This window comes from Ictidomys tridecemlineatus, chromosome 10, assembly GCF_052094955.1.
Source record: "Ictidomys tridecemlineatus isolate mIctTri1 chromosome 10, mIctTri1.hap1, whole genome shotgun sequence".
Taxonomy (NCBI): Eukaryota; Metazoa; Chordata; class Mammalia; order Rodentia; family Sciuridae; genus Ictidomys; species Ictidomys tridecemlineatus.
The window spans coordinates 3,009,196-3,035,313 of NC_135486.1; the positions used below are offsets into that span (position 1 = coordinate 3,009,196).

Genomic DNA, 26,118 nt, shown 5'->3' on the forward strand with positions numbered 1-26,118 from the left:
AGTGCACACCCAGCCCAGGGCTCGGAGGGGCTAGGGAAGGGCTGATGGCAGGTGTGACCCAACACATCAAGGGCCACAGGGCAGTTTCTGCCTCTGTTGGAAGCCCTGCTCCTGAGAGATCTCTGCTCTGGCCTTGTCTGTCCCGCTTGCCACCAGGGGTGGAGTTGGCAAAGCCACCGAAGCCTGGCTCTGAGGAGGCTCTGGAGGGTACTCAGACCCACAATCCTCGCTAAGTGGTCGTAGCCTTTTCTGTGTGGACCTTCTCGTCAGGTCTGTCCTCCTGGGGGCAGGTGGTGGCCAAGGAGCAGTTCCCAGGACAGCAGCTGGCGCTTGGACACAAGGCCCACAAGTATTCCTGAGCTCAGGCCCCTTGTAATGCAGAAAGGAGCCAAGGAGGGGTCGAGAGCTGGCAGCCAGCCAGCCCCATGTGTGCTGGTGCAGGGGACCCACCCACAAGCCCCCCTCCACACAGGCACAGAGGTGCTCCCTACCTGCTTCCCTCCCATCTCGGGGTCCCGGCCCCGATGCTTATCCAAGACATCATAGTCCTCTCTTCGTCCTAGATTGAGCTCCTAAAATAAAAAGGTGTCAGACCTGGGGAAGAGGAAGGGGGGGGGCAGCGGGACGGGGGAGCCTGCTTGGCTTCTTGGTGGTGGTTCACAAAGAAAGGGAACAGGGAGCAGAGTGAGGGAGGTGGGGGGACCTGGTTCATCTGGATACCGTCACCTGAGAGAACCTCTCAGAGCACAGTGGTTACCGTGACCGTGGGAGGGACCCAGAGTCACCAGATGCTTTTCTTACTACATGCTGGTCAATCAGATGGGACAAGTCACAACATTCCCATGAGCAGATAAGGAAGCCCAGGCTGCTAGAGGGTCATCAGTTGGACCAAAGTCCCACTGAAAGGGACATGTGATTGTCATCCTCTGCTGGGAGGATTCTCTGCAGCCTCTAGCCTTTGCGAATTGCTGAAGGCCGAGCGGCTCCCTGGAGGCTGGCTACGTCTTTGGCTACACCGTGCATCACATGCTCACGGCACCCCTGCCATGTCTCATGGGTCAGAAAACGGCAAACTACTTGCCTGCAGGTGACAGACAGACAGGTAGACCAGTGGACTTACATTGTAGAGCTGGTTTGAGCCCTGCTGCAAGGCGGCGACGTCTGCACTCCTGCCAAACTGCAACAGAGCAGCGGGTTAGGGCCTCACGGTGGCCCTGCCCTGCCTGTGCTGCCTGCAGGGGTCTGAGGCAGCAGCCCTCTCCCGAGCTCAGCTGCCCTTTCTGCGCCTGCCTGTGACTTTGTCCCGGAATCTGGGGTTTCCTCTCCCAGCCAGTCGCCCTTGCCCACAGAGGTGCAGGGTGGGCATTCCAGGGACTCGGAACGATCACAGTGGTTGTGACTGCACAAGTTCCTTCTCGCCCCCTGGGCCAGGGCTTTTGTCCTTCCCCTACCCTAGCCCTCTACCTTAGCCCTGCAGCACCTGAGCAGGAAGCCTCAGCCTTGGGCTCCAACACTTGGAGCATCTGCCCCAAGTTTAGCACAACTTGGCTCTTTCTCCAGTCCAGGCCACCTCAGTGGAGGAACTTCGAGGCATTAGAGTCAGGGCACTGGAAAGAAACTTGGAGATCAGCCAGGGCCCCTTTCCAAATTTAAAAAAAAAAAAAAAGAAAAAATAGTAGAAGAAGAGTCAGAGCACAAATTCCAAGGGGGAAATGGGTTAGAGGGCACTGGAGTGATGACAGACAGTAACTCCACCCTCTGTCCACACCAGGTCCAGCTCCTCTAAGAAATTTGGGGTCTCTAAGAAATTCACCAGCCCATGGTGAAATCAGGGCTCTGAGCCAACTGAGGTTTCTAGAGAAGCTGACATGGCCTCAGTTGGCAGCTGGCAGCAGGACTTGGGAAGAGGCTGTGGGTCCTCCACCTCCTGACCGCGACACCTGTGCAGAAGCCCCTTGCTCTCCAGCAGTGGCCCCTGCAGGGGACGCTGCCATTCAGGCACTGGTGCAGCACCAGCTCCCCCACCCCATCAGACTCAGCCCCAAGTATGCACTTGGGTCTGGCCTTGCTCTGCTGTGGGAACCAAGCCCCAGGTACCACCAAGCCTGAAACTAAGACCAAGGCCTCTCTGCACCCTCTCCAGAGCCCTGGGTACCCACCTTTGCTCTCAGAAACAGGGCAGTGACGATGACACCGTAGATAAAGAGGATTCCATCCAGCAAGTAGCAGAGTTTAGGATCCAGCAGGCCAAAGCTCTGTGCCTCTGTCAAGAGACCCTGGTCAGCCAGGCCCAGGATAACAAGAACACGTCCCACCACCCAGAGTGCCCTGTGACTGTGGCCAAAGAAACCATGACAAGGACGTAGACCCCACCCTGCCATCCCACCTCAGCCAGCTCCTGGAGCAGCTCGCTGCCACAGTGGCTGCGTGATACCTGCAGGAGCCCCAGAGCCTGGGAAGATGGGGCAGGCACCCAGAACTGCGAAGCTGTCCACCACAGGGCTTGTGCCCTGGGAGCCCAGCCCCAGCTGCAAGTGAGCCCGACATGAGCCGTGAACTCAGGAAGCCTCAGCCAGGTGCCCCCATCTGGATGACTAGGGTATGTGGCTCCCAAGGCCACCCACAGGAGAGAGCAGGACTCTGGGGCCTGGGAAGGGTGGGCTCAGAGACTCAGTGGTCAGGTGACGTCAGGACGATGAGAACCAGGGTCAGCTCTACCCTCCTGACTCCCAGCTTCCTCACTGCCAGGACTCTCCACCCCAGTGGTGGCTCTGGTGCTTGGCTTCCTACCCCCAGGCCCCAAGGGACCAGAGGTCCACCTCCCTCTGGGGCCTGAACTCCCTGTCCACCAGTCCTGGCCCCCTAGACACACCTCTGTGCCGTTGCCCACACTGCCCACGCTGCTCCTCTTCCTCCTCCTCCCTAAAATCCTGCCACAGCTGAACGTCGCACACCCTGCCGTTATAGCTGGGCAGTCCTCTGTTCAGCCTCTCCAAGTTTCCAAGGGTGCCCGGCTCCTGCTGCCCTACTGACCTTCTCACACTGCCCTCAGTGCACCCTGAGCTGGTACTCGGGTACAAAGGGCAGGGACATGGTCCAGTAAATGTGCGGCTTACATTTTTATTTAAAAGATTCTGGCACCGTGAGGGAGGGGACGCAGCTTCTGGGCTGGACGCAGCAGCTGGTCCCCCTCCCTCCACCCCAGCCAGGTGGCCTCTCCGGACGCAGGCGCCCTCTGGTGGCCGCCGAGGGCTCAAGCGGGCACAGGGAGTGGACAAGGTCCTGAGGAGCGCGCGGCCTTACTAGGTGGGTGACTTGGGCAGGTTGGCCCCTCGGCTGCCTTCTGTGAAGAGCATGGGAACTGCCACATTCCTTCAGTGAGCGCGCGGCCAGCGCTCGCCGCCATGGTGTGGTCTTCCTCAGATCCTCCAAGCGGCACCAGGCGCCAGAGCTCAGGAGAGAGCTCACAGGGAGGACCCTCCCTGCCAGCCACCCTTTGGCTCCCCCCACAAGCCGTGGAGCTGGGACTAGGCTGCCCCTCTGTCCCCATCCCCACCACCCTCCACACCTCTGTCCACAGCCTTTGGTGCCCACCCTGATTCAAGACCCCTCCTGGCCCCAGCCAGCCGATCTTTTAGTCAACTTCCTCCAGCTCCTGCCACCAACCAGGCCCACCACCCAGGTCTGCCTCACCACCCCAGGCCCAGACAGCCCTGCTCACTGCTGTCTCTCCTTGACCACACAGTGCGGTCCTGCGCCGGCCTCTGCTGGAGCCAGTACCCTGCAGGCCTGCCAGTGCTGGCACGACCCCCTCCTGCAACCCCACCCGACCCACCTTCTGTGACTGGCTCTTGTCGGGGAAGGAACAGGAGTCAGGAGGGCGGGGACTGGCCCACTGTACCGCCCCCACAGCCCTTTCTTTTAAAAAGCAGTTCACCTGCAGCCCCCTGGCTAACCGGACACTATGCTCCTCAGCAAACTACCCGCTCTCTACAGAAGTGCAGGCCCAGAAGGCCCCTCCCCACCAGCCACCTCACTTCTGCAGCCCTCACACATCCCAGAACTCAGGGACAGAAGAATAATTCCTCCAACCATAAAATCTGTAAGAACAACTTCCCATTAGAATTGCTCAGCCTCGGCCAAAGTGACCCTTTACCATGCCCAGTGGGGACTAGAAGTCTGAGACCATCCTACTGTCAAAAGTCAAGAGGTAGGGGGCTGGGGCTGGTGCTCAGAGGTAGAGAGCTGGCCTAGCATGGGCGAGGCACTGGGTTCAATCCTCAGCACCACATTAAAAAGAAATAAAGGTATTATGTCCACCTACAACTAAAAAATAAAGATTAAAAAAAAAAGTCAAGAGGTAGCCGGGCGCAGTGGCACACACCTGTAAATCCCTACAGCTTGGGAGGCTGAGGCAGGAGGATTGCCAGCCTCGGCAACTTTGTGAGGCCCGAAAAAACTCAGTGAGACCCTGTCTCTAAATAAAATATAAAAAAGGGCTGGGGTGTGGTTCAGTGGTTGAGTACCCCTGGTTCACTCCCCAGCACCAAAACAAACAGAAGTCAAGAGGTGGACCTGGATGGGACTCTGGAAACTTTCCAATAAAACTGGAGGGCAGGGGGTGTGCCCCCTCCTCTCTGAGAGGACCCACCCTCCCTTGAGATTGTCCCCTTCTCCGTCGTCCTCTCTTCTAACATTTTGCCGTTCTTTCGCGAAGCTGCGGTCTTGCCAGAATCCTCTCGGGCAAGAACACAGCCTGTGGGTGGTGACCCCGGGGTGCCCAGCTCGGGCTGTGCTGGCACGTCTCCTGGGCAACACCTGCAGCCCACAGAGCACTCCAGGACGTAGCAGGACTTGCGTCCCTCCTTGGCCAGGCGCTCCAGGACCACTGGGTGCATCCCACAACACTCGCGCTGACGCTTGGTGAGGCCCTGAAGGCTCAGAGACCCTCGGCCCCAGCCAAGGTCCCCCGGGGTGGGGGGGTTGCCTTCTGGGCTGGAGAGGAGATGCTAGTGGCGATTTACGGGGTGGAAGGGCTGAGAGAAACGCAGAACAGAGGATCACTGGACGTGAATTTAGAACAGATAGGAGCAGCGTTTGTGCTGTGTGGACGCAGCCCAGTGGGGGCAGGGGATTGGCCATCTCCCTGGAGATGAGCCACTGCGACAGGTTTCCTTCCTGCTCAGGGAGCAGCAGAATCTTCCGGCCAGGGCACGTGGGATGCTGCCCTGTTGCTTGGGGAGGAGAAGGACATGGACGGCACACCCCTCCCCGGCAGGCTCCCCATCATCCGGCCCTGTGCTGTGCGGGGAGGCCGGGACCCAATTCAACTACAGAATCAGGTGATTCGGGGGCATCAGCTCTGTGCCAGGGGCTGTTGAGGCTGAGGAGCCCCAGACCAGGGACAGGGAGACCTTGGTACCTCCCCTGCCACCTGTTAACTGCATGGTCTTGGAAAGTCACCTCACGCTGGGCCTCAGTTTCTTCATCTGCAAAATGGAGGGCTGCGCGTCTACCGTCAGTCTGTGGTGAGCACTGAATAAGAAGGCACCAGCAGGCAACCTGTCAGTGATGGCTTCCAGTTCCTCCGCACCAACAATGGTGGAGTCTGGGTGGGGCTCAAGGCCACGTGTGCAGGCTGCCCCCCAGCAGCGGGCTGCCCCCCAGGATGCCACCTCAGGGCACGTGACTCCTTGCTTCTCAGCCCCAGGCAGAGCCTGTCCCCTCCTCCCAGGCCTCCCTGCCTCTGGAGGCACAGCCTTGCTGTCTGCCCGACAGCCGCGGCAGGCTCAGGCCGCGAGGCCCCTCTGGCAGCCTGGCAGGTGAGTTTGTACCCTTGCTGCCACCTCTTCACTGGCCTATCGCTGCCCTCCGTCGGGAAGACGCAGCACACTGGGTTCGCCTCTGACTAGCATCCAGGGGCAGCTCCCTCAGCCCTTCCAGCGTCAGTTCCCGTCCACAGAAGCAGTTTGACCAGGGCATCCCAAGGCAGAGACAGAGAGCAGGCGAGACCAGGTGTGGGGACACCTGCCATCTCTGGCAGCATCTTCCTCTGCTGCCGGGCTGAGCTGGAGCTTGCCAACGCCTGCTTCAGCCTCTTCCCGAGGAGCTGGGACGACAGGCGCAGGCAGGGCACTGGCTCCAGGGCCCTCTGGCCACCCTGGAGGCTCTGCTGGTGCAAACAGCAGGAACCAGCAGGCCTCCATCTGCCACCCCTTCCAGCCAGATTTGGGGTGGAAGCTGCCAGGCTCCTTGGTTGGTGATGGGAACACCTGCCTTTCAGGGGTGTGAGCACCCAGTTGCTGGTGACTGTGGAGGGAGGGCTGGGTGCACAGGAGGCCTCGGCAGCGTGGGCGTGCTGAGAATCCCGGCCTCACCAAAGGATGCCCTCGCGGCAGGACGCACCCTGCATGGCCGACAGCATGCTTTGCCCTCCCGTGATCTGGCTGCACACTCAGATCTTGTTAAGGCCAGAAGGTTGCGGGAAAGCTCTGGAGGGCACCTGATGCAAAGTTCCTCTCCTCTCCTGTGTGTCCCCAGGGACGTGAGTCCTTCTGCAGGGATTTCCCTGAGCTGCACCTCTCGCCTCTGCTTGAACAGCTCTGGTGATGGGGAGCTACTCACTTCCCACCCACGAAGATGGAGAGCTCTAATTTTCAGAGTGTAAGAAAGTCACTTTGGTTCCAGTTCTGTCTCCAGAAGCACAAATTATGCAGAGTAGGCCATTCTACATGGCAGCCTTTCCCGGCCTGCTCACGTCCAGTTCTTCCGCACTTCAACAGAAGCACTTAGGCGCCGCAGGTGAGGACGAGACCCGGCTCATCTACCACGTGACCCGGAGCAACCCTGGCTCCTTCCCAGGGCGTGCGGCCCTCAAGTGGGGTGGACTTGGCCCTTGGTGAGTGCTCAGTTCACAGGAACTAATGGCACCAGTATGAATCACAGGAGCCCACAGCTAAGGTCGGAAGGGCCACCTTCCAGGCCTTCTGACCTTCCTGACTTTGCACCCCCAACTTTGAGCCCGGGTCCCACTACTGCTCAACCCCACTCCTAGTCTCAGACAAACTGACAATGACACTGCAGGCTAAGAATTTAGAAAACAGGAAGTCACATGTCCTCAGGAAGCGGTGGCAGCAGCTCTAGGGGTGCCTGTGCTGGGCAGGCTGCTGGGTGTGACACCAGCCCACTGTGTCACAGGGCACCCAGACCTTCCCCTCTGGCGTTGCCCCCCTCCCTGAGCAACTTTCACAGCGGTGGCCAAGCTACAGGCCAGACAAACGGTGACGATGACAATCACACGCCGAAGGGGTCCTGTGCCGGCAATCACGTGTGAGTGCTCCCATTCACGCGTCACCGTGATTCCTTCCTTACCACTGGGGAGACCAGGCCAGACAATAACATGCCTAAGGTCAAGAGCTGGGTTGGACCCAGTGACCTGGAGCCACACTCTATGTTCCAAGCCACCATGAGGCACTGCCCGTAGATGACACATGTCCCTCAGGGCTGGGGTCTGGAGCCCCACAGGCTGTGGGGGTCCTTCCTCCTCGGGGCTCAGCTGCACAGCAGGCAACATCCTGCCTCTACCACTGGCCTTCCTTCTTCGGGGGCTAGTGTGCTGGGCGGCCTAGGGGAGCTGGCTGCAGATGTAAGGCCAGGACACACACTGCCAATGCCCTTGGTGGCAGAGCACGTCACTCCTGCTGTAACTGGCCCGACAGTCCCACCCCTCCTCAGATTTCGGGTAGTCTTGCTTTATTGTGCAGTGGATCATCTGGTCACAACCACCTACAAATTCAATGTGCTCACAGTCAAAGATTCCAAGGTAGGAGGGAAGAAAGAGGCTGTTTGGTACCTTAGGGGTAACAGGACTATGGGTGGGTATTTCCCTTCTTATATTTTTATTTCCATTAAGGTTGTTATGTTCTGTGCAATACTTCTAATTTTTATGTGATCATCTTTCTTTTTATTTTCAAGTAAGCCAACTCATTCTGAAGAAAAAAAAGTAGAGAAATCAAAATCACCCATAATTTCCTGTTCAAACACAACTACGACCAACATGATACCATGTTGCCTTTTCAAATTTGCTGTTTATGATTTGTAATCATTCAAAAGCAAAAAAAAAAAAAAAAAAAAAAAAACTGTCCTAAAAACACCTTGGGAATATATACACACAAGCATAAAGCAACGTGTACAGAGAGAATTCTGACCCAGCCCGGGCTCCAGGCCTCCCAGTCTAACAATCATACCCTTGGCAACATTTGCTCCACACACTTGGTTGGACAATCCTTTGATATTTCTTATGTCATTTGCTCATAATGACACTTGAGTGAGGTAACTGAGATCTTATTTGCTCCGCTTTGCAGATAGAGAGACCAAAGGTCAGCAGGGCAAAATGACTCCCCTGCAGGCCCCTGGCAGGTGCGTGGCAGAGAAGAGATGAGGCCAGGCTCACCAGGCCTTTGTTCTTTCTCTCAAGCACAGGACCCTCACATTATGCTCTTGAACATTAGCAGCGTTTAAAAGAAATCCACCGTCTGGGCGTGGTGACCCCAGCAACTGGGGAGGCTTAAGCTGGATGGAAAGTTCGAGGCCAGCCTCAGCAACTTAGCAAGACCCTGACTCAAAATAAAAAGTTGTAAAAAGGGGTGGGAATGCAGCTCAGTGGTAAGGCCTCCCTAGTTTCAACACCCAGCGCTGCAAGAAAAAAAAAAAAGAAGAGAAAGAGCCTGCTCCAGACCAAGCCCCTTTACGTCAGAATTCCAGGAAGGATTTTGCCATTTCTTTGAGCATTTATTTTACAGACAAACCCTCACAGTATATAAAGCTATAGGTACAAAAATGTTGTTGTATCTTCATCTATAGAAGAACAAAAAACTAACTTAAGAGTTCACTAACTGGGAATCTGGTGCTCTTTTGTGTATTTATCTATTTGGCACTGGGTACTGAACCAGAGTGCTTCACCACGTAGCTGCTTTCCCACACCTTTTGTTTCCTGCCTCAGACTCCTAAACTGCTGAGATTACAAGTGTGCACCACCTTGCCCAGATAAGTTTTGGAATATTTATACAGCAATCACACACACATACAACAAATAGCTCTATATGTGCTACTATGAACAGATTTCCAAGACAATTATGTTAAAAATTAACAAAGCAAGATTTAAAATGGTATGTATAATATTTGTATAGAAAAAATGAATATTATGTAGGTTACGTATGCATGTTTCTATATTCATAAGAGTGTCTCTGGATGGAGTTTGGGTTTGAGGTAATGGAAGATGGAGAGGGGGAATGGACAGTGGTGGTCCTACAACATTGTATCTCATGCTGCTGAAAATGTGTTAAATATATGTTTGTCTGGAGGCCTAAGGGCTCACAGATCACCCTCAGCTACCTCTGCAGAGAAGCCAGAAGAAGAGTGTTTGGGAGAATCTTTCATGTCTTTCACTTTGCACGGTTTGTGCTGTGTGAAACTCTATGACAGTGGTTGTATTTTAATATTATCCCCAGCTATGTGACCTCTTCAATCAAGGAAGGCGTGAACACCACTGTTCTGGCAATGCAGAAGTAGGGTCAGACATAGGGTCAGTCTAGCAAAGGTCTTTGAACCTGGTCGAGGCTGGGTGTGTTTCTTTTTGTTTTCTGGGTTTTTTAGATGGGGTCTGCCTCTGTTGGCCCGGCTGGTCTCCTTCTCCAGGGCTCAAGGGATCTTCCCGCCTCAGCCTCCAGTGCTAGGACTGCAAGCCGCCCCTCTGGGAGGGCTGGCTTGGGACCTTTCTGTTGGTGATTTGCCAGGTTTGGATGCACCCTAGCTGTACGGAAAGTGTTTGTGATGGTGTTTGTAGAGTAGGATTACGTTTATGCTGCGCTCCGACCACAGTTGCTGGGCCCATAGCGTGCTGGTTACTGTGCTCCTTAGGTGTTACTATCCAGTGCTGCAGGAACCAGATGCCTCCCCTGCAAGCCCTCTCCACCCTGGCTAGGTGAGCACCTGGCAGGGGTGCGGCGGTCCAGGTCCACAAGGCACACCAGCCGGTCCCTCCCCTCAGCAAGTTGCAAGTTGGGAGGTGACGGCCAGACCCCGGGAAGACTGGGGGCCGGAGGGGGCCAGGCGTCTGTGCTCTCCTGGCGGGGAACCGTCTGGGCCTCCAGTGGCCCATCGGGCGGGCGTGGTGAGGCAGAGGAGGAGCCCTGTGCCCTGCCCCGCGCTTCCCCAAAGGACAAACGCCTCGGGAGACACTGTTCACTGGGCCTGGAGGGAGGGCCGGCTCATTCCCCGACGGGGCACGCACGGCCGTCTGTCCAGCCCACCGCAGCCCGCGGCCACCTGCGTCCCGGGAGCAGGGCCTGGCGGCGGCAGGTCGCCAACTCGAGGTTTCCTGTCGGCGCTGCGGTCCCCGCGGGTTATCGCAGGCGACCTCGCATCCGAGCCGCTGGCGCCCGCCCCCACTGCGGTCCCTCGCCGACTGTGCCGCCCCCGGTTAGGGTCAGGCTGCAGCGCGGGTCCCCTGAGAGGAGTGACCCGGACGGCCGGCTCCCCCAGCACAGCAGCCCACGCGCGCACTCTGCGGGCACAGCCAGCCGGGGAGAGGCCAGGCCTCCTCTGAAGGCCGCAGAGTAAACCGGCCCCGCTGGGCCTCTCCCCGCCCCTGCATCCTCCCCCGTCGGAGCGCGGGCTAGAAGCACCAGGGGTCTCCGTTCTCACACAGGGGGACTCCAGATGTCGTCAGACCTGCGCTTTCCTTTCTCAGCCCGGCGCGCACCAGCCCATACCCAGCAAGGGGGAGCCCGGAGTTTTATCTCCCCTCGGGGACCTTTTCTGCTGGAGTTCGGGCTGTGAGCTGGTGCACCTGGCTGCAGAAGTGAGGCCGCTGTGGGGGAGGACACCAGGCAATGGCCGTGGTCAGCCTTTCCTGGCTTCTCTGACTTGAGCTAACCAGATCGCAGGCTACGACTCGTTGTAGCTACAGACACGGAGGATTTTGCAAATTTTAGAAAGACAGGAAAAGGTGGTTGAGCTAGTTCCAGAGCAAATGACAAATGGGGGGTTTCTCTGTTCCCCTGGGCTCATCGCAGAGCCCACGTCCTGAGCAGTGCTCCAGAGTTTGTCCTGAATCAGAATTCCTAAAGCTGCTGAATCCGAGTCTTGGCAGAAGGCCCAGGGCCCTGCCTTCTAAAGCAGGTATTCTCATGTGTACTACTTTTCCTGGACCCTCTGCTCTGGGTTGGTCCAGAACATTCTATTACTGTGTCCAGCTCCAACTGAACATTTGTGGCCAGGCCTTGCAAGGGGGCCTGGAGCCTGCAGCAGACTGTCCAAGCTCCATCTTATTTCCTCTTTCCTCAGGGTCTTGAGCAGTCTGCTGAGTCCCTCCATTGCCCAGAGCAGCTTGAGACTCTGTATCAGAAAGGAAAGCATAAAGCTCTCCCAGAGACACACCACAATCCCACAGGGACCAGAGCCACTTGCAGGCTCCTTTTTCTATCAACACCCAAGTGAGCTGTGACTTTGCACTGTAGGGCCATCTTGGGCTTATTCTCCATGTTTCGAGGTGTCAGGGTGGATGGACATCATGGCATCCTAACACAGCGTACTAAAGAGCTACTTGGTTTAAAATATATTAATGGGCTGAGGATGTAGGATGTAGGTCAATGGTAGAGCTTTTGTCCAGCATGTGATCCCCAGCATCACGAAAAAAGAATGAAACGGAAAATAAAATACACATTGTAATGGAGACAGTCCTAGAATTGATTGATTCTTCTTCCAGCCCTGCTTTCTTCTCACCTGGCTAAACTTTGAGGACAGCTGGGAGGGTGCAGTGCCTGTCCTGAAAGACCTCACTCCACGTGTGTCTTGGGAGATTCTGAATCAGGTGTGCTCTCAGCCTGTGGGCCAGAGCCTGGGTGGGGGCTCGCCAGCATCAGCATCATCTCCATCTTGGCATGCTTTTGCTCCTGGTACAGAGCCGCCAGCTGCTCTGGGCAGGTTCAGTGGACGCCCCGGGCCCTGTGGGAATGGGGGGGCGGTGCCTGGGCAGTCCGCAGCACGCTCCACGCCCCCTTGCACAGTTCACTGACTGAAGAGAACAGGCCAATTTCCCAAGACCAGAATGACAGCAAAGGAGAAAAGAACAAAGAAATGTTACAGGCAAAATGGAGTGGAGTCCTGCCCCTACCCCACGGTTTTATCTAGATGGAGAAGGGCAAAATTACCCACCAAGCCTGGACGGAGAGCCTTGTGCCTGGTGAAGCCCAGGTCGGGGGCAGTAGGATCGAGCGCTCCACCTGGTACTGCCTCCCCCCGCCCCAGCCCTCCTCAGCTTCCCTGGCCCAGGACCTTCCAGACAGCAGTCCACTCAGCCCACTCCGAACCAATGGAGTCCATGTTTTCAGGTGCAAAGAGCGCTCAGCTGTTCTGAGGTGTGGATTCTTCCCTGTTCCACGCACCTGCGGGCTGCTCAGGGCAAGCCCAGGGTTTCAAGTTCTTTTGTGTCCATCGCCAGAGTGAAGCGCAGTTTTAGGTAACACCTGGACTTAGTAATTCATAATTGTTTGAAGGATTGAGAGATTGATCAAAAAAGTAAAATGAAATTTTGCCCCTTACATTTCGAAGGGCCTACGAGTGAGAAGAGATTTGAGGGTTTTTTGTTTTACTCTTTTGCAGTTTCTTATTTTTGTGAGGACCACCGCAAAACCTATCACCCAGTGTGACCTTAGGAAAGTTTTTCACCCTTAGCTTCTCTGCCTCCAAAATAAGAGTGCCCCAACCCCAGCTCCTGAACTGGGGATTGAAGCCAGGAGGGCACCACTGAGCTACATTCCAGCCTTTTATTAATTTTATTTTGAGACAGGGTCACTCTTAGGTGGCCCAGGCTAGCCTTGAACTTTCAGTCCTGCCTCAGCCTCCCAGTAGCTGGGAACAACTACAGAAATGTGCCCAGTACTTTTGGTTTCCTAATGAGCAGCCACCACAGATTCCCGAGCCCTTGGCTGGGCCTGGCATGGGCTTGGGTGGTGGACAGAGAGGAAGGCGGTGAGGCTGCTCCTTCTCCTCTGTCAGGCCCAAGCTGTGAGCAGACCCCTGCCTTGCGTTTGACTCGGGCCTGGGCCCTGGTCGGGGGAGAATGCTTCCCTCCAGGAGCTCCTTCTGATACCTGAACAGAGAACAGCCCTGGGCTCACCTGAAAGCAGCTGCCCTGGGCGGGCCAAGCAGCTGCTTCCAATGAGACATTAAGGTCTTCACTTGACAAACTTCTACTTCTCTCTCAAGGGTCAGCTCAAATGTCACCTCCTCTGGGCAAACTTCTGTGCTACCTTCAGGCAGAACCAATGTCCTTCAGTGGGCTACTGTTTCTATTCCAGAGTGAGTTAAAAGTCAGGAATGGGGGCGGGGGGATTGATTGTTAAACAGAAGGCTGTCGCAGCCTGGGGGCATGGTCATGGGCCTGCAGTTCCAGCTACTAAGGCGGCTGAGGTGGAAGGATCTCTTGAGCCCAGGAGTTCTAGACCAGCCTGGACAACCAGTAAGACCCCATCTTATAAATAAGTAAATAGATGATGATGATGATGATGATGAAACAGCAAAAGACCCAACCACGACAAAAAGATGCATTTTCAAATGATATATTCAGTATGTTTTCCCTCAACCTTCAGATACTTTTCAGGCAAAGAACTTCTAAATGTAAGAAATGGATCCCACTGTCAATCTTGTAAAAGGGTAGAAGTGACTCCCATCTCCTCCGGGTTTCCAGGCTTTGGGGCACCTGTGCTCTACGCCTTCCATGTGGAGTGTCCTGAACAGGAGCTGAACAGCAGCGCTGGGTCTGAGCACTTAGTCACCGCAGGTTTGGGTGCTGAGGACCGAGCCCAGGACCTTGCTCCGCTCTACCACTGAGCTAGCCTCCAGCTAATGTTCTACTTTAAAAATAAGTCTGACATTATCTCCGACTTCTCACCCTGCTGTTCTTGCACATTTCCCACTAATTATTTGATTCCCGATCTGTCCCTGCTAAAAACGGAGAACCCCACCATTCACTTTGGTCCTCAGTCCCTGGCTAGCGCTCGCAGCGGGTGAGCCTGAGGGTGTAACAAATGGAGGAGGACAGAGGAGGGCAGTGCATTTCCCCCGGGTTCTGGCCCGGGGTGGGGTGGGGGTGGTGGCTGAACCCAGAGGGGCCCCCTCCGTCTTTCTGTGTTGAAGAATCCCTTCCAAGTTCCCCCAAACACCCGACAAGAGGGAACGGGAGCGGGGCTAGCGCCTGTGTCTGGGGTGGAGAGTGTGGGTGAGCCTCTGAAGACCTCGCCGGCGACCGCACGGTGTAGGAGGGACTGGCTCCCGCCATCCCCGCGGTCGCAGCGCAGCGCAGGCCCGGGCGGGGCGCACCTGCGGCTCGGCGCTGGGCGGGGCTGCGCGGGGCGGCTTCCCGGGGCCCAGCCCACGCGGGCAGCGCTCGCCTGTGACGCCCGCTCGCAGCTGCCGCTCGGGACGCAGCCCGTGGGCGGCCGGGGGCCACCGCTGGGAGGGTCACGCCCAGTCCCACGCCCTCCCTGTGGGCGCCGCCCTGGAGCCCCGGCCTGTCACCGCCCTCTGTGACAGCCAAACCTGGGTCTTCAGGAGGCTCACCTGCACCCGCAGGTGAGGTGGCCGAGGGCCCCTGCTGCACCTGCCCATTCCATCCGGTTCTAAATCTAGGTTTGCTGTGGCCAGCTAGAGGAGCAGAGGAAGAAAAAGTGCAGCTAAATGCTAACGCCGGCTTCAGCCCTGGTTTGTGGAATGAAGGGCGGTTTAATTTTTCTTCATGCCTTCCCTTATTTCCCAAGTTTCACAACATGTACGAACATATAATTTTGAAATAAGAAAAAATAATCAAAGTGCATGTTAATACATTGCATTAGTCTCCCTCCTGCCAACCCCCAACCCCTATTTGCACTTTAGGTCAATGAATATCTAAATTGCTCTACATTACAGATGCCAGCGTGCCCACACACGGAGCAGGGGACTGGCATGGAGGGCAACTGAGGGGAGGGTACTGGAGTTAAAGGTTGGTCCTGACCAATTCACAGAGTAAATAAATGCCCACAGCAGGAAAGCGGAAGGACCAGCATGGTATGAGTCCCACAGGACTTGGCCATGACCACAGGCCAGTCAGTGCCAGACCCGTCTGAAATCTAGGCCCTCTGCCCACCTGGCTCTGGTCCAGCCCAGCCGAGTGCCTGAACACATCCACTCATCCAACCCAGGGCTTGACTTTCCCTTTCACTTCCCAGAGCAAGGACCAAGCTGGGGTTTGAGGTGCTCTGGGGTCACTGGCCAACGTCCCTGGAGCCTCTCCCAAGTGCAGCTGGGACCACAGAAGTCTCAGGTGCCAGGTGGGGCAGGTTCTGCAGCTGGGCTGGCTCGGTATGGGGACCAGGTCTCAGCAGTGGGGGCCGTGCTGCAAGGCTGTGGTCTCTGCGTGTGCCTGTGCAGGAGGCTGTGTGTGTCACACAAGAGCTCAGAGGTGTGCAAGGTCTGCACAGGGGCACATCTCGCCTCTCAGAAGTGTCTGAACCAGGAAAGAAGTACTTCACAGGGCAGGACCAAGCCCTTGCTAGGAGCCGTGTGCAGGGCCCTTGGGACAGCCCTCTCTGCTCCAGGCCCTTCGCAATGAAGAAGCACCGGCCACTTCCCCTACCCAGGCTCCCTCTGTAATGTCAGAAGAATGGACCAGACAGTGAAAAGTGGCCAGGCCAGTTCCCCACCCTGCAAAGACCTGCTTCCCTGCCTCAAAGCTCGCCCCTCCTGGGCAGCCCTCCTCAGGCCCGCCCTGACCTCCCTGTGGCTTCTCGCCCGTGTCTCCTCCCCGCACTGTCGCTGCTGTCCTTCCTACCAGCCTATTTTCCCCTCCGACATTGCTCTTGCTCCTCCGCCTCTCCTGGGTTACCACATGGTCACCGCCAGAGGAGGCATCATTGCCACTGCCCTTGGATAGCCTTGGGTGGGTGACAGCCTGGCAGCCCTGGCCTGAAGGACTTGGGGGCTCCAGATCTCTGGAGGACAGGCAGTCACTGGTCATCCTGGCCACCCTTCCTGGCCTCGGTGAGCAGCCTCCCTGCAAGGCCACCGAGCATGAGCTGCTTTTGGCTGTTGAGCACCGAAAGTCTCACCGTCTGCTCCGCAGTATGAGCATCAGGGGATTGCCATCAGGTTGGCTGCGTGATCTGTGACCTGGGGCCAGCAAGCCTCCTTAGTCCCCAGACAGGCCAGGTGCGGCAGTGTACTCAGACACCCACAGTTACATAGCTGCCCTTTATATCACGCACGCCAGGACGCTCCCAATTAGCAGCGTTCATTCCTGCCTCCCTTCTGACTTCAAATAGCCAAAGCCTTCGTATTAGAAAGCAGAGACCTGAAAAAGTCACCATTTCTCTTTCTCTCTTTGAAAGGAAAAGGGGAGAGGGAGGTAACACACATACACTTATTCACACACACACAAAGGATGATTTTGTGAACTGGTCCATCTGCGAGGATGTCTAGAATCAAGGTTTGCAACTTGCATCCTTTTCTCTCGATTCCCAGTTTAGTTGAAACTTGAACTGAGTTGTGCTAATTCATTAGTTGAACACTAAATTCAAAGAGCCATTATTTTGTGGCACAAAGTGAAACTTTCAACGATTCAGGAGTAGACCTCATTGAAATGACTGGTTAGAATTGGCTCTGAATCTATAATTCCCTTAAGCCATTAAATTAAGAAAAATGTCAACCTATTGCCTGAATTAAAACTGGTAATTCTTTGGCTAACAAATTTTCCTTTTTCTAGCTGGGTGTGTGAGTACCCACCTGTCCCCAGCTCTTCTCCAGAGGCTGAGGTGGGAGGACCCCCTGAGCCCAGGAGTTTGTTTTGTTGGCTGACTTAAAAAGCACGCAGCCCCAGAGTTGGCCTCTCATTACTGGAGACAACAAACACCCCCAGAACCCCTGACACTGGCTGATGAGACGCACGCACGCCTTCAGAAGCCAGGGAGGAAGCTGGGGGGAAGCTCCGGTGGACACTGTTTCTCTGCAGAATGGACCAACTGTGCCGCCAGCAATTGTCTTTTCAGTGGGCAGTAATAAAACGTCTTTACCTTCCCTTCAAGGAGCCCAACTTTTAAATGGAAATAAGTAGCTATAATTTCCCCCAAGCAGATGCCGCTCTCCCTGAGCCGAGGCCGCCTGGGGCTGCAGGGGGGCCCAGCTAGAAGCTCCCTCCCCGGGCTGGGCTGCGTGGGCTGCGTGGGCAGCTCATGTATTTCCCGGCCTGCGTTTCTGGGAGGCTTTTTACAAACACTTCTCTCCTGCACAGAGGCTGTCCCCCCTCTGCGTGGTGGGCTCCTGTAAGCCCTGGCTCTCTTCAAGGGAGGACGGATCTAGTTCCACTTTTGAACTTCTCTGGGGTTGCCCTCCCTGAGAGTCCCCTAGGAGACTGGGCAGCACTGCTCAGGACTGGCTTCCCCTGCTGTGGGCAGGGCTCCTAAATACCTCCACCTCCACCCCCAGCTGGTTTTTTCTCTTTCTCAGCCCCTGCTCATTTTCTGAGAGCAGAAAGCTGGGTGAAGAGGGCGAAAAGCTGGGAACAAAGGGAGAATTTTGCCTGTGGTTGTTCTAGTGCTGGAATTTTGGAGGCTGATAGCACTAACCCCAACTTCAGTCGACTCCATTTTAAAGGCAAAGTTTCTATCTAAAGTACAAAAAGCAAAAGGAAAGTGTAATGGTACAGTTGTTGAAAAGGTTCCAAGACTGCGATATTTATCCGCTACATTTACTCTGTAAAACAAGAAGCTTAACAAGCCTCCCTTGAAGAGAACTAGTATCCAATCACTCCTGTCTCTCCATCTTTAGTTCTTTTTATTAGTTTTATGGCGTCTTGTTTTTCTCCTCTCTCCCACCCTTAATCTTCTTGCCCACATATCTCCCTCCCTCCATCCTTCCTTCCTTCTCCACCTTCTTCCTCCCTTTCTAAGAACTGTCCAGACACAGAAGCCCGTTTGCCAGCCTCGCACACAGACGCACAGGGCTCTTGGAAGCAGAGCCGGCCGGCCACCCCGGAGCCCAGCCCCTTGGGAACCCAGATCAGTGAGCAGTACCAGGGCCCCTCCACCTCCTTTCCTCTGCACGTGACGTGCTCTTCCAGTCCCTGGAGCTCTGTGACTGGGAAGGGAAAAAATTGGTTTCTCTGAAATATTTGGGGCATCCATTTATTTCACAACAGTAGGAATTATTTTCCCAGCCCAAGCTGCCAGAAAATTCTGAGCGCCTAGTCATTCGGAGGTCACTGATGACTGGCCGTGCCCTCGCCATATTTCTCTGGCTGCAGTTAGAGCAGTTCTTTGAGCAGCCAGCTGGGGGACATTAACTGTCTCTCTCTCCTGCTCATCTGAGTTGGGGTGACCCACGGCCCGGCGCGCACACAGTCTTGACGGCACTTGCCAGGGAATATTGCTTTTTGGGACTTTGACACCAGCTCCAACTTTGAGAGGAATGTAAGTGATATTTACTGCATAGAAATTCCTGGTTGGGGCTCGGCTCTCTGGGTTCTGCCTGCTGACAGCCACTAGATTTATTCTGGCACCAACCAGCTGCGGATTCTGAGACTCAGACTTAATTAACTTCACCGGGGGCTCGGGAGGCAGCTTTGGAGTTTGTGGCTCAGCACAGACCTCATTATTGCTACCGATCGAGACACTTAGGAGACCAAAAATCAAACAAATGAACCCCCCAAGAGCCCTCCCTTTACAGACTTTCCTGACCACTTGCCAGAGTGAGCTCAGACCCGCGTCAGAACCAGCAAACAGCCAGTTTGTCTTCCAACGGACCCAAGCTGCTACATGGTGTGTTAAATCTGAGTCCATCTTTATGTTGTCTTGCATTAGTTTTTTTTTTTTTTTTTGGTTGTTGTTAGAATTCAGAACTAATCTTGTTGAGGAGATGTCCATCTTGAGGTAACCTGCAGACTGTTCCCTGCCCTGCTGTTTTCCATCTCCAATTTTCTCCTAAGTTTTAAGAGTCACCCAAATATTGAAAATAAAGTTTAATCCACTTTCATTCACAAGGGAAACCCCTGAGGGTGTGGATGTGTATGTGGGGTGGATACGCATAGACGCAGGTGCATGGCACTCGTGGGGATAACGTGTGCTGGGCAGCAGCTTCAATTTCTGAGCTGGTGGCCATCAGGAAGAATGACAAGCAATACCAGTCAGCCCACGCCCAGCCTGCTGGGCACCTTGGCGAGCTAGCCAACACGCAGAGGCCTGCGAGGGCCTGGATCTTGCTCCAGAAGCTTTATCCTTTTCAGCGTTCCGAGCAGAACGCACAGGCAGCTGGAGATTTATTGCAGATGCTCATCGCGGCACACTCTCACTTTGTAAAATCTATCACGGGCTCCCAGCTTGTTAGCAAGGATTTGCCATTTGCTCCTGGCCAGTTCCCAGGGTAACAGCATCTGCTCTGCACCTGGCCTTCATGGGCAGGGAGGTGCCTCCCAGGGAGCCTCTGGCAGGAAAGTGAACCTTGCTGCCTCTGCCCCTTGGCCACCTGAAAACGCCCCTCTCTGTTTGGAATGCTCGAAGGACATGAGGACCGAGGGATTTCCTGTTCGACAGATGATTCTGTCGCAAGGGATTATTCCCACCTCGAGGTCTGCACTTTGCAGATTAATAAGAAACTCAGGGAGTGATGGCAGTCCCTCCCCCAGGGGCCCTGGCACAGCCTGGCACCGCTCTGACTGCCACTGGAGAGGGCCGTGGAGCTCAGACCTAGGTGTCATGCTGGCTGTCACCCGCAGCTTCACCTTGCGCTCACCTGGCTGACAGTGCCGGGGTTCTGCTCAGTTCTGAGTTATTGGTCTGCCTGCCCGTCCCCCATCGTCCTCCCCCCATCCCCCCCGCCCCAGCTCATATGGCAGTGACCTAGGGCCACCGTCTGGCCGGTTTAATATCGGCGTGGTCCAGTGGAGGGCGATTTCCCATTGTGGACACTTCCTCGTTCCAGACGGTGGGTAACAAATTGAAGTCCGGGAACCCTATTACATGCCACAGTCCTCCAATCCCCTCAGCCAATTCGTAATTGACTTTTAAATCATTTAGGTGCAAAAGCAAATAATAATAGCTCCACAGTTCAGTAGCTAATAAATTCTAGATCATGAAAACGGAGGGAGAAGGCTTAGACCATAAAAATTAAATATTTATGTAGATACTACAGCCACATTGACATATAAATGCACATACACACACATTTTAGGCATCACTGTTCATTTTTAATTCCTTATGTGATATCCGATAAGAAAAGATTACCGGTGGAGGAAAAAAATGAGAGGAAGACTTATTGCCTCCAGATTAATACACGAAAGCGTCCTGTAATAGCCGCCCTCCTCTCAGTAACGGGGCAGAAAACACAAAAATATGGAGTTGACAGAATGATGGCTCCTCTGTTCTGAGGAGGGTGAGTTAGTGTCCATAAAGAACAAGTCCCTTGGTGGACGGCGCTCTATAAACACTAACGTCCTCGTGACTCATTACTGAGCAGAGTCCATTTTTTCATCCAAGTCATTTTTCAAGTCTCTGGAGCTCAGGCCCCTCTGATGGCAGCGCTGACGCGGAGCCGCGGGAGGCCTCCTGGGTCCAGCCTCCTCAGCTCAGCCTGGGCACAAGGTCAGTGCTCACACAGTGGGCCCAGGTGGCCGGCGGGTCTCGCCCCACCCTGGCGTACAGGGCCGGCCTTCCGCCCCCCTTCCTTGCTCCCAGGAAGGGCAGACCCAGGTAAGGAGGCCTCTCTTCCCACCTCCAGGCCCACCTTGCTCTGTCGGGCCAGTAAGCCTTCCCGACAAGCAGGGCTCCTGGACACTGTCCTCGGCCCAGCCGAGCCCTCCAGCGTGGAGGGATGGAGAATGAAGGGTGTTCCCTACCAGCAGGGGAAGGAGCCCCTCTCCCAAGCACTGAGCAGAAGGAAGCAGGACTTTCTACACTGGATAGCGAGGCTTCTCAGGTGTGGCCTGCTAAGTCCACACGTGTGGGACATGTGGGACTGAGTCCATTTTAACAGTCCCAAGAGGCCCGTCCAAGGGCCCCCGGGATGATGCGTGGGTCTGGAAGGTGGCAACCCACTTGCTCTTCAGTGAAGAACCTACTAAACATTTGGTCAAGGAAACCAAGTCGATGGAGGAGGGAAACGGGTCTCATCCAGCACCGCATCATTTCCCCGACACTCCACTGGTTATTAACATGCTCACTGGGAGAGCCACAAACTTCAACTCGGTGCCTTTTAATTTTGAAATTCTTATCAAGACACACTTTGTGTGTGTGTGTGGTGTTGGGGATTAAACCCAGGTTTTGTGCAGGTGACGCATTTGCTCTATCACTGAGCCTCATTTCTAGCCAAGACATATTATCCTCAAGAAGAATACAGACAACTGGGCACCATGGCGCACAGCTGTGATTCCGCACTTGGGAGGCTGAGACAGAAGGATGGCAAGTTCAAGGCCAGCCTCAGCAACTTGCTGAGACGATCTCAAAATATAATAAATAAATACAAAGGACTGGCATGTAGATAAGGGATAAAGTACCCTGGGTTCAATCCCTGGTAGTGAAGTGGGGGAAATATCCCCTACCTACACACAGTTCCCAGCCACCCAGGACTGGGCCTTAATGGAGAGAGAGGGGAAGGAGAGGGCATGCACACGGTCTGAGGTTTTAGAATACGTAGCCCTGAGTTGTCAGTCACTGCAGAACTGTCCCCAGAGCGACTCGGGAGTCAGGTCCTGGACCATCCCTCTGTGATGTTCTCCCTCATTCTCGGGCCTGACGTGCCCCCCAGGCCGTGGCCTGCAGCCCCAGCTCTGCTGACCTCGCTCTGGGCCTCTGCTCTGACGCCCCGGGATGGCTCAGCTCCGACTGTGCTGGCCAGCTGCTCACCTCTCCCCACCACACCTGTTCTTCTGGGGTCCTTGGGTCACATTAGGAGGAATCTGGTTTCTGAATTCAAAACTGAGGGGAATATTTATTGTTTTCTATATGAGTTTTACAATTATAGGAATAAAACATTAGTCATAGAGAAATTGGAAAATACGGGACAGGGTGAAAAAGAAAATCAAAATTACCCCTAACCCCACCCTGGAACATAGTCCCTGTTGACACTGGCAATGTTTTTCCAATGTCTGTTGAAATGCATTTTTAAAATTTAGGATCCTGGGCTGGGGATGTGGCTCAAGCGGTAGCGCGCTCGCCTGGCTTGCGTGCGACCAGGGTTCGATCCTCAGCACCACATACAAACAAAGATGTTGTGTCCACCGAGAACTAAAAAATAAATATTAAAACTCTCTCTGTCTCTCTCTCTTTTAAAAAAAATTAGGATCCTATCTTTAGGGTTGTTTTTTCTTTCTTTTTTTTGTGTTAATGGCAGCATTTTATTTTAGTGTTCAAAGATGTGGGGCATTGTATAGGGATGTTTTTTCTGAATGCTCTCTATTTTGAACTATCTTGGGGTATTTCTATATATAATAATATAGTGAGCCACCTATATACTGTTATAAATATAGACTATTACTGAATTTTTAGTATTAGGATATTACAATCAACATCCTTGAAAATAGGTGTTTTTATCCTTCGTTATTTCTAAAGAATAAAGTATGACACATGAGAATATGTAGCCCAAAGGAAAAATAATGCGTCTTAGGCTCTTTAAACTTAGGGCTGAATTATTTTCCAGAAAGACGGTGCCAACTTACACCCAGGGGTTTCTGGGGCTCTGATGTGCTATCCAACACGGGGCCAAGCACTGACCCAGGACCAGCAGAACCACACAGCCCCCCGGGGAAGCAAAGTCCAGAAGCTGGCTTTGAAATTCCCACTCGATGATGGATGATGTTGGATTTTGCCATGGACTTTCTTCCCTGTGTAATTTCTTGTTTTACAGATTATATGGAGGTGAGTTTCGCTCCTTCCGCCTTGGAGAAGGTGATTTCTACAACCCTGTTATGCTCCGGGGATCTCTGCCCTTTCCCCGCAGTACACACTGTGGATTTCCCCACTTTGCTCTCCTTCATTTAGTGGCTTTGGCACATAAAAATTGAGATTTAAAATATCATTTTTTTCTTTGTCTCATATGCTTAGAACATCTTGCCTCATTTGAGATCAAATATATCTTCTCTTATGTTTTCTTGGGGGTGCTAATTTCCATCATGTTTTGAGAAACACAAACAAGAATGAGGAGATGTTGAAGGCAGCAGCCCAGGCTGGTGGGATTCTCTGCTAACTGTGTTTGTGCACAATCTCACACGCACGTGCTGTGTGCCCACAGGAAAGCAGGTCTAGCAAACCCAACCTTATCTAGTTCAACGTGGTAAAAGGAACAAGGCAAACTTGTGGCTCTTTTTGAGAGGGCAGTGCCAGCGCCCCACGCTGCTCGGTGGCCGGAGAGTAGGTAGGCAACGTCCTGCTTCCTGTACAACTTTGCCACCTTTCAAAGCAGGTCCCCTGCCTTGCGTATATTTAATTTATCACAGTTTTCTTTAAGAAGTCAAGTCCCAGGGGCACTGTGTGCCACTGCGTGTGCTTGTACAGACACCGAGACAGCACCGTCCCTGGGAAACAGGATTTCCTAGGACCACCTTTGCCTCTGTGGCCCGTCTTTGCTGGGGACGCTGTTGGAGAGCACTGTGCTGCATGTTCTTCGTGTGTGTGTGGCAGTGTGGGGACCGGGGGCCTTGTGAATGCCGAGCCATACCAGCCCCTGCATGATCTTGGGTGAGGTGGCTACTGTCCTGCCTGCCTGATCACATCTCTGCCCAAGTGCCATCGGGCTTGGTGGCCTTCTGGCCCCCTGACCTGCACGTCCGCAAGGAGGTCGTTGGTCCACACCTGTGGGGCCTGCAGGAAGCAGCAGTGCACACCTGCTGGTGTGTGGAAACCTGGACTCTGGCTCCCAGTGGTCCCTGCAGGCCTGGGCCTCGCCCGGCTGCCCTCCCCTTCAGCCCTTCATGTGCCCAGGAATTCTGCAGCTCAGCCTGGGAGGTGCCGGGCGTCCACTCCGCGGCCACCTGCTGCCGTTGGCCTTCTCTGGTTTTACACACGTAAGTGTCCCTGGCCTCTTTCAGGACACCTCTCCCGAGGCCTTCCCTTGGGCAGCAGTCATTCCACACTGGGGCTCTGGATGGTTCTGACCTGAGACCACCGGCCGCCTCCCTCTGCCTGCCACCCCTCAGGCTGGGCCTTCCGTCAGAGAGGAGCTGCTCCAAGGACAGGCACGGTTCTCCCTGGCTGTCTACAGACTCCCGTCTCGGGAATCACAGGACAGACGTGAGGACCCCTTAGCCTTACTAACCCCGATCCTCAGAGCTCCTAGCTCACCAGCTCCCCTTACCCCCACCACAGCCTTGAGAACGAAGTGGGGTCCCCCTGTACACAGAGTAGGAAAGCAGCCCAGACCAGGCCCATCCGGCATCGAGCTCACCGCCCTGGGCCCTCGGCCCTGCACACCCGCAGCCTCTCGAGCTCACCGGTTCTTTATTCTTTTGGGGGAGACTGAGCCCAGGGGTACTCTACCACTGAGCTACATCCCTGGCCCTTTTGAGTTTTTCTTTGAGACAGGGTCTTGCTAAGTTGCCAGGCTGACTTTGAACTTGCCATCCTCTGGCTTCGGCCTCCTGAGTGGCTGGGGTGACAGGCGTGGTCCACCGTGCCTGGCATCACCTGCTCTGCACGAGGACGGTGTGTCTAGCAAGCCCAGGAGGACCCTCCTGACACAAGGCAGCCTCCTGGGAAGGGCCCCTGCTCGCAGCACCGCTGGCTCCTCCACCCGGTGGCCTTCTAGTCACAAGGATCCACAGGTCACCCAGCTCTGCCCTAGGAATTGGCCAATGTGCTCCGTCCCTCTTTGGACTCACTTTGGTCTTTGGTGCTGGGTTTGGTGGTCCCTGGAAGGCTCCGTGTGCTCTGTGCAGAGTCTCCCCCAGAAGATCAGATAAAGCTCTGTGAACCAGAGGTACCCACTACCTCCTCCCCAAATGCCTCCCTCTGATGGAATTTGCGAGATTAAGCTGCCTAATCATCGATCGCGGAGATAGGCACATTCTCATGCCTCCTTCCCTTCTCCCGGCACTGGCTCTGGGGGTGGGGCCGGCTGGGGAGAGGGAGCTGTCTCAAGCAAGATGCTGCCTGAGCCTTTAAAGTCAGATTTTAATCTCCTTCCCCTCCACCCACCACCAGCTCCTTCAACGCATCCTGACACCTGCTCGGGTGGGGGTGGGCGTGCAGCGGTAGTGGGGGAGAGGGTGGCAGAGGCAGGCCGGCTTGGGTGTGGGGAGGAAAATCCTGCTTCTGGCCACAGAATGTAGCTGGAGCCTGAAGAGATCTCTCGGAGGTGCCCGGTGTGTGCTGGACGGAACAGGGTCCCACCTGAGAAGCCCCTCAGGGCCAAGACAGGACACTTAAGCACTGATAACCCTTACGAGTGTTTAGGGTCAGGCACCCATCATGACCCTAAAGCCTCACCTTTGAAGGTGCTGGGGAACCAAATCTAAGTTTTTACTGGGAAAAAAATCTCCTTTCATTGTAAAATGGTTAACACTCGCAGAAGGAGAACAAGACGACGGAGCTCGGGGAGCCCCTCACCTGACACCCATGGTGGACTGTGGCTGTCCCCAGGCTTTCACACCCACAGCCAGGCTCCTCTCCCTGGATTATTTTCAATCAAATCACAGGCGTCGTCTCACTTCATCCATAAATCACAAATCACCGTGAATAAAGGGAAGACATCTACGTTTATCCAGGGTGTTTATCAGGGCAACCAAGGCGTCAGAGAGAGAAGCTCCTCTCCGTAGAAACATCCCAGAGAATAAATGAGGAAAGAGATCTCCCCTAATGAAAGAGCACCTCGGGCGATGACGACGATGCAGGACCGGGAGCCTCCCAGGAAAGCACCCAGCGGGGGGCAAGTTTCTGCCCAGCTCCGGCCTGAACCCCAGGCAGCCCCCGGCCCACGTGCCGGGTGAACCAAGGACGGGAGGCCACAGGGATCCAGGCTGCGGGGTCCTGTGGGACGAACAGGGAAGCCGCCTCAGCAAAGGGGGCTCAAGGAAATAAGGGGGTGGGCCGGGAGGAAGCCAGA

General features: G+C 54.9%; 1 protein-coding gene across 2 annotated transcripts in view; it reads right to left on the minus strand.

The window, feature by feature from the left end:
- Positions 1–26,118, minus strand: part of Cd247 (CD247 molecule) — a 62,413-nt gene that overhangs the window by 4,277 nt on the left and 32,018 nt on the right. For both annotated transcript variants that reach the window (XM_040277905.2, XM_005319846.5), the window contains exons 2-4: positions 2,160–2,263; positions 1,121–1,177; positions 492–572 (exon numbers count right to left, since the gene is read on the minus strand). In XM_040277905.2, the coding sequence (XP_040133839.1) occupies positions 492–572; positions 1,121–1,177; positions 2,160–2,263 (242 nt within the window). The remainder of the gene's footprint in view (positions 1–491; positions 573–1,120; positions 1,178–2,159; positions 2,264–26,118) is intronic.